This window comes from Musa acuminata, chromosome BXJ1-1 (genome assembly GCF_036884655.1).
Source record: "Musa acuminata AAA Group cultivar baxijiao chromosome BXJ1-1, Cavendish_Baxijiao_AAA, whole genome shotgun sequence".
NCBI lineage: Eukaryota > Viridiplantae > Streptophyta > Magnoliopsida > Zingiberales > Musaceae > Musa > Musa acuminata.
In genome coordinates, this window is record NC_088327.1 from 37,939,538 (window position 1) to 37,951,506 (window position 11,969).

Sequence of the window (11,969 nt, forward strand, 5' to 3'; positions counted from 1 at the left end):
TGAGCTCCATCACTGTACCTCTCTCTCTCTCTCTCTCTCATCGCCCACCTCTGTCACTGCTAAAATTCCTCCTGCCCGCCCTGCCCGTGATTTCGCCTCTCTCGAACTTCTCGCCACTGCCCGCTCTGCCCGCCCCCAGTTCCTTTTTCCTCCTCTCCTGCCCTCACTCTTCTTTTAGCCTACTCGTTAGGGTTCCTGAGAAGACCTCCTCCTTCGCCGGATCCCTCCGTTTCTTGTTCGATTCCTCCTCCTTTTTCCTCGGTTTTCACCTTGATTCCCGTTCCAATCCTTGTCCCCTTACAATTTCTTTCGTTTTTTTTCGTTTCTTGTTCCCAATTCTGTGGTATTTATTTTTCCAGTGGAAAGGAGGGATTGTTTGAGGCCTTTTTTTTATAATTTATTTCCTGCGGGCAGTGGAAGGAGCGGTCTTTCTTGTGCGAGGATCTTTGGCGTGCTGAGTGGATTTCGAACCGCTTGGTTTCCTGGCGATGGGCTTGGGACCAGAGGAGGCTCACCTGGCAGCGTGGGAAGCAACCAAGGAGGGAATCGGGAGGAAGGACAGGAGGAGGAGGAGGAAGAAGAAGAAGAAGGAGGGAAGCAGTAGCAAGCGGGAAGCGACAGGGTGCTGGATGAAGTTCCGCCTGATGGGTGGTTGCATCCCTTCCAGAGCCAAGGTGGATACTTCGATCAGTAGCGCCACCACTCAGTGCGGTAATATTTAGGCCACCTGTGCATTTTACCTTTGACTTGGGTCTCCCACAATGTTCCTGATGCTCTGTTACTAATCTGTGATCCGGGTTGCTTGACGTTCATAGGCACTGGATAGGCTTGTTGTTGTTTTAGTACCACTGGACCATCTCTATTATTAGGTTGGGTGCTTGTCTTTTGGTAATTATTGCTAGAAATGATCCGATACCCAGCAGAAAATGTGAAGAGGACTGTTACTTGGTACTGCACGAGGTTTGATAGGCAATGCATGTTGCTTAATTTCGTACTGATATGCTTCTGTATGATGCTTGTCGTTTGGTGATTATTGCATAACAATAATTTAGTTTGCTGAGCATTATCTGGGAAAACGATTGCTTTCCTGCCCAGTCGGTAAAAAAAAGAAAAAGAGGTGGTGTTGCAGTCAAAGGAAGGTATTAACTTTGAACTTAACTTGCCACCTAATTTTGGAGGCTCCACATCTTGCAACTTCAGTTAGTTTCTTCTGTGATTGATGAGATTGTTTTTAGCATGCATGTATTTAAATGAAACACACACCTTTCAAGTTTGTCTGTGGAATTTTCCCTCTCCAAAAGCAACAAGCTGCAATATCCCAACAATTTACCCCTCTCCATGTACGATAGATCCTCACGTTGGATGTTAAAGTTTACTACAATTATGTGAGAAGCAACAGGATTTGATGGAATTTGCAAAATCTTTAGGATGAAGCAGGCATATTTAGAGGAAATTAAGAGGGATAAGAAATTGTTGAAGCCCAAGGTGATCTATTGCTTTAGCTTGACTTTTACTTACTCTTTCTTGCTAACTGTTCTTCATAGTACCTTCACTTCTGCATGGCAGAAGATCTGAAGTTCTTGTTTAATGGTTAAATAATGGCGATTTTTAGTTAATTTTATACTCCTTTATTAGAATTTAACTAGTCTAATGGATAAGTGAACCATTTGAGGGCATATTGCTGCCTATGAAGGTCTGTTGAGATGGGTATATATTCACTTTTGTATTCTGGTTCTTTGGAATAGATTAAGAACTTGTATTGTAATGGTAGTGATGGGTATCCTTAGGTGAATTTCTTTATTAGATTTGTTGGAATTTCAAAGTAATACAGCCATAGAATCTAGAGGAGAGCTTTAAGATTTTCATTACTTTTTCGTTCCTTTGAAGGACCTAATGGCAGATCTAATGGGATCCCTCAACTGCTGTTTAACTAATTGAGGCCCTGTTGGCTGGCTGGTGATCCCAGTAGGAACCATTTTCCAAGATTTTCAGGTGACTGACATGAAGGTGGTTGGATCGGTCAGCATTCAAAGTGAAGCATCTCTACACTTAGTTCCACTGGCAAATAAAACAGCAGAATTGAACTTACTATGGTTTGCAATGCTTATGAAAGTATTCTGATAATTTGCTTACCATAGCTCATAGGCCGTAATGGGACTTGTCAAAATTTAAAAAGATGCAGCAATACAAGCTTAATAAAATCGCATAATGTAGGTGTTCTTCAGATTATGTTTGTTTTCTTTGATACACATGACATACTTGCATTTCACCTCCGTAGATATAGTTGCTGTTTCTTCTCATTCATACACCGGATGATTATGATTGGCTACTGTAGTTTCTTAACTTACATCTATGGTTTTATAAATTTCTTTTCCCTAGGGTGTATATATGTTTATATTTCACATTTGTTCTAGGCATACATGCTTGCTCATGATTATCCTTTCATAGCTTTCCATTGTATTCTGCATGTCAATTAGTTAACACTGAATTGTGCATGGACTTGCAGAAAGTAAGTCAACAAATGATGGTAGCAGGGACCAGCCAGTTGCTCCACTAGCATCTGGTTCTACCACCACTAGTAATGCTGAAAGCAGTTCATCTGCTTCTAAAGTAGGGGAGGATCTAAAGGTTGCATCCCAATTGCGGAAGTTCGCCTTCAATGAGCTCAAGTCTGCAACAAGAAACTTTAGGCCAGAAAGCCTCCTTGGAGAGGGAGGATTTGGTTGTGTCTTTAAGGGATGGATTGAAGAGAATGGAACTGCTCCTGTGAGACCTGGTACAGGACTTACTGTTGCAGTCAAAACCCTAAACCATGATGGTCTTCAAGGTCATAGAGAATGGCTGGTACGTTGTTCAGAAAATACTAGCTTTGAGTAATGAGTAACAAGCATATTTTCCTTACCATGTGTCCTTAGTTGATGAAAATTTGTGATGTAATTTCCTTTTCATTTACCTTCAGGCTGAAGTTAACTATCTTGGTGAACTTCAACATCCAAATTTGGTAAAGTTGATCGGGTATTGCACTGAAGATGATCAAAGATTGCTAGTGTATGAGTTTATGCCTCGTGGAAGTTTGGAAAACCATCTTTTCAGAAGTATACAACTCACCATGCCTTGGATCTTTTATGTTTGTTTCAATATCCAACTGTTTTATGTATTAAGAAAGCCTTTTCCCTTTTGTTGAATCCTATCACTATTTCCTGAACCTGGTTGAAAGTCGAAATATTTACCTGACAAACAATTTCTTTCTTTTACTTGTTTAATATATCAGTGGTGAGTTTCATTTTGTGCTATTATAGTTAACTCTATATTATGTCCATGTTGAAGGCATGTGGGAAGCATATGGCATTTAAAGCCCTTGAGTTTAGTCGATATGCTGCTATTACTTTCGTATATTTCAGTGTTAAGTCTTCATTTAGGCTTGTTCCTAGTCAAGGTCTAAAAGCAGTGAAATATAGGTAATGCTAATTACATAGAGGATGATCAACTTCGTATATAAGCTGAAGTCATCCTCTTACCACAATATTATCATAAAATATATTCATCATTATGTCTTGTGTCCCTATATCTTGTATTTTCCATCTCTAGTCGGTCTATATCCATGCTATGCAGGTTCTTGGCTGTTGCTTCAAGATCTGTTACCTTATTGTGTTCTGTGAAGGTGGATGCTTCTGTAGCTTGTCTGCTCCATTATAAACAAATAATGTCATATTGTTTCATTAAATTTTGACAAATTGGTGTTCTGCTGATTTAATATAAACATTGTTTCTTGAGTACTGGTAACAAGCTCACAACAACTTCCTTATTTAAATGTGGGTTTTCATCTGGTATTTCCATAGGTAAAAAATTGAAGATCATTTCTCCTCCTTTTCATTAGGATGGATTCTGTTAGATACAATAAATTATATGAGACCTAATAGGTGCCTGTGCTCAAAATCTTTCTCTCCAGCGTATTCTTGTTTCGGTGACAAACTACATGAATGTTAGGAAAATAGTCAATTCTTACATGAGTTTACAACTAAAAATCTTTGTGAAATTCCTGTTCTAGTTGATATTGTTGTCTCAGTCTTCCATTTTGGGTAAAGAACCTTTTTGTCGATCTAGATGAATGTAGAAGTATTTCTTCTGTTAGAACATGGATGGGTTGTACAAAATCCATTTTTATTGGTTCCCTTCATTTCCTTCACCTGTGGAGCCTAATCTCTGTATTAATATGATAGGGCATGATTATGCATCTGGTTCAATGAAAAGAATTGGTGTGGATAATCTTGTCCAACCTGTTAATTTTTTTAAAGGATGTTGGCCCCTCTTTTACATATAAATTTCTCTTCATTACTGCTCTGGATCCTCTCTCTCTCTCTCTCTCTCTATATATATATATATATATATATATATACATATACATATATACATATACATATATACATATACATATACATATATACATATACATATATATATATATACATATATATATATATATATATATATACATATATACATATATATATATATATATCCGTCACTCAGTTTATATCACTTTCTTTTTCGCTTTGTTCATGTAGTCTTTTGGAGAACTTGCAGTTTCTTTTCTCTGTGTTTCATCTCATGCTGCTGTTTTTCACCTATATATATGTTGCATCTGGAGAATTATCTTATAATCTTTCCTACTGTTTATCCTATCTGCAACAGGATCCCTTCCTTTACCATGGTCCATCAGAATAAGAATTGCACTTGGAGCAGCAAAGGGTCTTGCTTTTCTTCATGAGGAAGCTGAAAGACCAGTGATATATCGTGACTTTAAATCTTCTAATATTCTGTTAGATGTGGTATGTTTTAAATGCTATATATCTACATTTTTCCTTTGGTATTGGCTCATTTCTTGCACTTCAAGCGTCCAGGATTACAATGCAAAGCTCTCAGATTTTGGGCTTGCTAAAGATGCTCCTGAAGGTGATAAAACCCATGTGTCTACCCGAGTGATGGGGACGTATGGATATGCAGCTCCAGAATATGTTATGACAGGTCAGTTTATCATTGATTTTTTTTCTGGGTTGATTTATTTTTGGACTTTATATTAGATGTTTCACATGCAATTACATCACTGATTCTACTTGAAACAACTGATGGTTGGTTGCTACAGCATGATGCTTGAAAACTCTCTTCATTAAATCTCTCTTGTTTTTTCATTTTTGCTCAATCATTTTGAATAATGTTTATAGAATGCCATTTTTAGGGAATATGTTATCAACATTGTTATCCTTTTAATAAATTTTCACTGCTTTATCCACGGTTTGGATAGTTCATCTTCTGATCACTACAGAAGTAGGCCGTACAGATCGTCCATTGTACACTCATCTCTAGATTACGTATCATCTTGTTGCTCCATTTTTGTTTCTTGAAATATATTTTAAAACTTCCACCGAATTTTTGTAAATGGCAACACTGAGGATTAATATGTAAGCCTGGTCCTGGAAGGTAATATAGTCATTTGGATGGAAAAAATAAACTCCCTAGGCATATTCTTTGCCTTGGACTTGCAGTCACCTGCATTCCCTTTCTAATTTGTATTTTTAAATCTTATCGTAGATCTGTGACAAACAATAATTGTCGATTGACTCTAGCGTGCTACTTATTTTATATGCTTTTAATGATTTGGAAGAAAACATAGATAAAGTAAGTTCCCATTAGATATCAGCAGATGTGAAATAATAGTTTAATATGCATGAGAACACGTTCAGCAGGTATCGTGAGTATAATTCAAAGATTCGTAGTTGGCCTCCAGAACTAATTGAGGAGATTATTTGGTAGACTTTTTGTGTGGACGGAGAAATGTTGGTCACCTTGTGGCAGAAGATTTAGCATTCACATATACTACCATGTTCCATTTGTCATCATGCCCCTTTTCGAAATTGATTATAGAAGATCTTAATCCATCAAGGTTAGAATTTGTTTCCATTCTCAAACTAGAAATATGCCTACTTGTGTGGCAAGTTCTCTATTCAATACCATATCCTTCAATTGAAGAAACAGCGGTGGTTATCTGGAATTACTTTCATGTTGATTTTAGTAAGATATTTTTTACTTTTATAAATGTTTGTGGCTTCTCATACCCGTTTAAGATAATACACATACATTTAGGTATGAATCTTCAATGATTGAGTGATCTATATCAGTATTTTTATTCTTGCTTCAACATTCTGGATATTATCCTTGACTATCCTTGTTTGTTTGCAGGGCATTTGACATCAAAGAGTGATGTCTACAGCTTTGGAGTGGTGCTGCTTGAAATGATGACAGGTCGAAGGTCCATGGACAAAAACCGGCCGAATGGAGAGCACAACCTGGTGGAGTGGGCACGTCCCCACCTCGGAGAAAGACGGCGCTTTTACAGACTCATAGATCCACGTTTGGAAGGCAACTTCTCTGTGAAAGGTGCCCAGAAAGTATCCCAACTTGCGTATGCATGCCTCAGTCGGGATTCCAAGGCAAGGCCGATGATGAGCGAGGTTGTGGAAGCCCTCAAACCACTTGTTAGCCTTAAAGACATGGCCAGCTCTTCCTACTTCTTCCAGACCATGCAAACAGAACGAGCCATGGCACATTCCAACAGCCTGGGTGCGAGAAATGGATCGAAGCTGCAGGGTTCCTTCGGAAGGAATGGCCAACAGCCAATGAGGAGCCTTTCACATGGTGCACATGCTTCTTCATACCACCAATCTCCAAAGCCTAGCGGGCGATAACCATGAATGGATCAGTTGTCATTTCTACTCGAGGAAATAGATCGGGCTGGCCACCGGTGAGTTTAAGGACTTTGTGGAGTCTGATGGGCTGTCGTGAATGGAAGTTTTACGAGGGTATTTCTGTTGGTACCACCCTTTGTTTTCTGAAATATAACTGTGATGAATATTGACAGTTGATGCCGACCTCATACGGTCCATCAATCATCTGTCGTGGTTGTTATATAGTTGAATGGACTCAGAGGTAGTCTTTAGAATGCATGCTCGAAGAATCTTGGGATATCAGGGGGGCTGGTAGTGGTCGTCTTTGGGATCTTTTCTATTCCGCGAAATCGGAGTGACAGTGTGTGAAGAGCTTGAAGCATGAGAAGCACATTTTGGAACTCTCAGGGGCCACCTTTCTACGTCAACAGAGTATGAGTTGCTGTTGTTTTCTGGTTGGTGATTCCTCTGGTTTGGAGTCTTCATTTGATGTGAGCTTAAAAGTTCATCGAATTACTACTACAGGATTGCAAGTGGTTCGTCATCTGCGCATTGTTTCTCTCGTTTACAAGACAGGCGAGCACTGTAGCACCGTGATGATCAAAAGAAGTGAAGGTAAAAATAAAAATCGGAAGAAAGCTTGTCTGTTTTATTGATGTCATGTTGTTAATATGGTTTAATAGAAACCAATGAAGAAGCTAAATCGTCGTGATGATAATGGTTTGCTAAATATGCTAGTTGTTTTATCGATAGAGTTCATTGAGCAAAGTTGAAAATGACAATCGTTCTCGTTATGAGCGATTTGAATGCCGCTTGAGCTATCATGATAGAGTTGTGTTGGAGGTTGAAATAAGACCCCTAAATCTTAGAAGTAACCAACATAATCAAAGTAATTCGGCTAGAATATCAACAAGGGCATAATCAAAGTTAATAACATCTAAGTATACACGAAGTATTAAAAATGTCTTAAAGTTATAAAGTCTAGCCCATTAAAAATTATTCCTTTTCTTCTTATAAGCATTTTTGGTTTATCATTGGGGCATTGGTTCTTATGTTTAATCTTACAACAAACGCAAGCACCGTAGCACCGTGATGACGGTGATCTCCAAATTGCTACAAAGATTTTGAATTATTTTATTATAAGAGCACATGATTCTGTATGATTCGGATTCTATAATTTAAGATTATGTTATCCTATCTAAGATATATTGTGAATATGATTGAATTCTAATTTTGATTATGACTTTGATGATCTTGATGGGAGAGGTTTTTTTAATTATTTATTCTAAATTCTATGCTCTTGTCTATAAATAGATAGGACTTTCTAGGGACTATACACATATAATATGCAGATATACGGATATACAAATATATAAATAAAAGGATATGTGTAGATATTGAGAGATTCAGATATTCTCTTATCTCCCTTTAATCACATGAACCAGTCAATGAAAGATTACATATCTTATCTTATCTTCTTTTTGTTCCTAAATCCGTCGATCATAATGGCCCTGTGAAGGCTATAAAGAAAATGTGAGTCTAATTTTCTTTGCAGATCGACATCATTATATATCTCAAATCCAATGACGCTTACAGATCAAATAAAGGTTTTTTTAGAAGTATCGAATAGGCACACAACGTAATATTTAGAGATATATTATTATTTGACTTCAGATTTTAACATAAAAGTCTTCCATCAAATAATAACATATTATGGTTTTTATACTTGAAATTTAGTATTAGGGCTGACTTAGTATTTAGATATGGTGAGAGGGCTCGGATAGGAAAGGGCAACCTATAGATAAAGTTAGAGGACTTGTAACAATATTAAACCACTACTGAGCTGTGCATTATATGCACCATGCTGGAGTTTGATCTATGCTATGTTGAGACTTGACGAGGACGTCAAGCCCTTGAGTGGGAGAGATCGTAAAATATTGATTACTCCCACATCGAAAGTGGGTGAGATTAATATTGATTTATAGGAGTCTAATAAGTATATTATTATATAAACTTCAGCTTAAGCATTTTGACAACACAAAACACATAATATGTAGATATATGGATATGCAGATACATAAATAAGAGATGTATAAGATATCTTCTCTCGTATCCCTTTAGTCATATGAATCTTTTAATAGAAGACGACGTATCTTTTCTCATCTCTATTTTGTCCCTAAATCCATTGATCATAATGGTCCTGTGAATAATATAAAGAAATTTTTTTTTGAGAAGTATAAAAAAGATACGTAACATAATATTTAGAGGTATATTATTATTTAATTTTAGATTTTGACATAAAAGTCTTTTACAAAATAATAGCATATTATGGTTTTTTATGCTTGAAATTTGGTATTAAGGCTGACTTAGTAGTTAGACATGATGAGGGGGCTCAAGTAGGAAGGGGTTACCTATGGATGAAGTTAGAGGACTCGTAACAACATTGAATCACCATTGAGCTATACCTCACATACACTATGCTAGGGTTTGATCGATAGACTACTATCGATAGCTTGCTATCAGTGACAGTATTATTGAGGGTGGCAACCTCTGGTGGTTGCTTGCCCAATCGCAAGCAGTAGCTGCATAGCACCACTGTGTGCGGTGGTTATAGCAGTGCCACTATCCATGATGGCTACGGTGGTTGCGTAGCACAATGGCATGCGACCGCAGATGATGCCTACGGTGCCTCGCATAAGCAGTGGCTACACACCATGATAGTTGGTCCAAGCATAGGCTATGACACCTCGTGTAGTAGCCGCGGATAAGGCACCACGGTGGCTATGACACCTCGCGCAGGCGATAGCCACACACAAAAGCGGTTGCACCCTGCACAGGCAATGACCACACACTACAGCGGTCACACCTCGTGCAATGGTTGTAGACGATGCCTACACATATCATGTGGGCAATAGCCATGCATCGTGACAGTCGCACCGAGCTTAGGTTGCGGCACCACATGTAGTAGCCGTCGATGAGGCACCACGACAATTGTGGCTGCTAGTCATAGATGCCCTGTAAGCCAACCACGTGAGTGATGGCACGTGTGACTCGACATGTATTCTTTTTGCTTATTATCATTATTTGATATTTTATCACTTGATCTTACGTGTTGCATACATTGTGATGTCCATGGATCTATGCAATGAGAATAAGATTGTGATGAGATCACGATAATGAGACTGATTCACTTTTAAACATATACCCTAAAGAATCCTAGTCATAGGTCACTCGAGAGAGATATCAAGATAACCTGATAGACTGGTGTACTGTATACCCGTCCATATGATAGACGCGGTTGGTCTCATAGCTGCTCATGTGAGAATACTAAGGATACAGTGCAGGTGCACCTTGGAGAATGAGTTCACTGATTGATCCGCTTGCGGAATGCTGGATGGTTGATGATACCTTAATGTTAGATAATGATTTCGTAGTCCCATTAGTGTATATGGTATTGAATCTTAGATTGTAATGATGAAACCAATTGATAGTATTTATGATCTGATCTACGTTTTGAGTGACGTAGGAAGCTTCAATCAGGGAGAGACAATTAAAAGCATAAAGAATCATGTTGGGCCGGAGTGGAACATGTCAGAAGATTAGAGGTCGAGCCAGAGGATTAGTCGATATATCGACAGAAGGTTTCGGGCTATGGGTTCGGGCATTGGGCCAAGAAGAGTAGAAATTACACTAAGGAAATCAGAGTTGTAGAGGTCAACTAACCGATTGGGCAATAGGCCGTAAGAGAGGATGATGCGACGAAGAATCGGATAAGGCATCAATGAACTAATGACATGCCGAACAACATTTGATTAGCTTTGTAATAATTATCTAGATCGAAGTAGGTTTTAGGCGTAATTGGGTTGGAATTGGGTCAACTCAATTATCGGCCAATTGGACTATGTTAGGCCAAGTGAAAGGCTCAAACAGTGACCAAACAGATGGAACCATCGGTGGCACAATCTCCGAGACTATGTCAGGCAGTGGTACCGCTAGTCTAGGCAGTGGTACCACCGAGATAGTCTTCGAGACTGTCAAGCGATGGTACCACCAGTCTGGGCGGTGTTATCGCCCAAACATAATCTCCTAAGTGGTGGTACTGCCTAGTGTCAGTGCTGCAGGCAATGGTACCACCAAGCACAAGTGATGGTACCGATAAGACCTGAAAAACCCAGGATGAGATATTTTTTGGCTCCATTTTTTAAGCCAATTGGGGTCTATAAATACCCCAGCTATTCCTGTATGGAATAGCAAGAAAGTTGAGCAAAAATCTGTGATTCTAAAGTTGTAAACCCTATTCGAAAGTTGAGTTCCCTCCTCCTAAAGCTTAGAGAGAGTTCTAAGGGAGGTATGTGATGGATACCTTGTAAAAAAGGGTTGTAAAAGGTTGTCTCCTAAACCTATGAAAAGGAGAAGAAGGGTGTAAAAGGATAGTTGATCTTTGCTCATTGAAAGAAGATCGGTAGTGGAAGCCAGTGGCCTCGAGTGAAGAGGAATCGAGAGTGAATGTAGGTCACGACGACCGAACTACTATAAAAATCTAGTTTACATTTCTATTTTACTCTTTACTTTAATTGCAAACTAAATTATTACTTTTACTACCTTACGAATACACTTTCAAGTTAATATCTTTCTGAAACTAGTTTCATCCTACAAAGATTTTTGACTCGACATGATTTTTATTTGCTGCACTAATTCACCCTCCCTCTTAGTGTTGACTTGATCATAACAATTGATATCAAAGCCACATTTTTTCTCATTTGGTTTAACACTGAAGAGAAATGGCTCTTTTCGGATTTCAAGATGGACTTTCTATTATTCATCCTCCTATGTTCAATGGAACGGACTACACATATTGAAAAACTCGAATGAGTGTTTTCTTGCTTTCTATTAATTTAAATTTATGAAATATTATCGAAAATGTATTTCAAAAGTCTTCTACTCCAATGAACAAATTAAATGATTTAGAGAAGAAAACTTTCTTTTTGAATCCTAAAGCTATAAACGCTCTATTTTATGCTTTGAGCAAAAATGAGTTTTATTGTGTTTCTTTATACGAAATTGCACACGAGATTTGGCATACTAGAAGTAACTTATGAAGGTACGAATAGAGTAAAAGAGTCTAGAATAAATCTTTTGATGCATGATTTTGAATGGAACCAAGTGAAACTATTATTGACATATATAACTGTTTTACGAATGTCGTCAATAGTTTAAAAGTACTTGGTAAATATTTTTCTAATCTTG

The 11,969-nt window shown here is 38.1% G+C and overlaps 1 protein-coding gene across 3 annotated transcripts; it reads left to right on the top strand.

Moving 5' to 3' along the window:
* Positions 1-40: 40 nt before the first annotated feature.
* On the top strand, positions 41-7,001 carry LOC135678575 (serine/threonine-protein kinase PBL34-like). 3 transcript variants are annotated; one of them, XM_065191540.1, is made up of 7 exons: positions 47-261; positions 415-711; positions 2,507-2,844; positions 2,960-3,095; positions 4,693-4,829; positions 4,902-5,025; positions 6,238-7,001. In XM_065191540.1, exons 2-7 carry the CDS (start codon positions 489-491, stop codon positions 6,741-6,743), a joined length of 1,464 nt encoding a protein of 487 aa, XP_065047612.1. In that variant the 5' UTR covers positions 47-261; positions 415-488; the 3' UTR covers positions 6,744-7,001. The 3 variants fall into 3 exon arrangements, with proteins under 3 accessions (XP_065047599.1, XP_065047602.1, XP_065047612.1); XM_065191527.1 differs by having other exon boundaries at positions 41-261; positions 4,693-5,025; XM_065191530.1 differs by having other exon boundaries at positions 41-235; positions 4,693-5,025.
* The last annotated feature ends 4,968 nt before the right edge of the window (positions 7,002-11,969 follow it).

Bases quoted from the DNA above. Each gene is read 5' to 3' on its own strand.
- LOC135678575 (XM_065191527.1), top strand. From the start codon at position 489: ATGGGCTTGGGACCAGAGGAGGCTCACCTGGCAGCGTGGGAAGCAACC. The intron at 2,845-2,959 runs GTACGTTGTTCA...ATTTACCTTCAG, and splicing joins AAGGTCATAGAGAATGGCTG to GCTGAAGTTAACTATCTTGG. The intron at 5,026-6,237 runs GTCAGTTTATCA...GTTTGTTTGCAG, and splicing joins TCCAGAATATGTTATGACAG to GGCATTTGACATCAAAGAGT.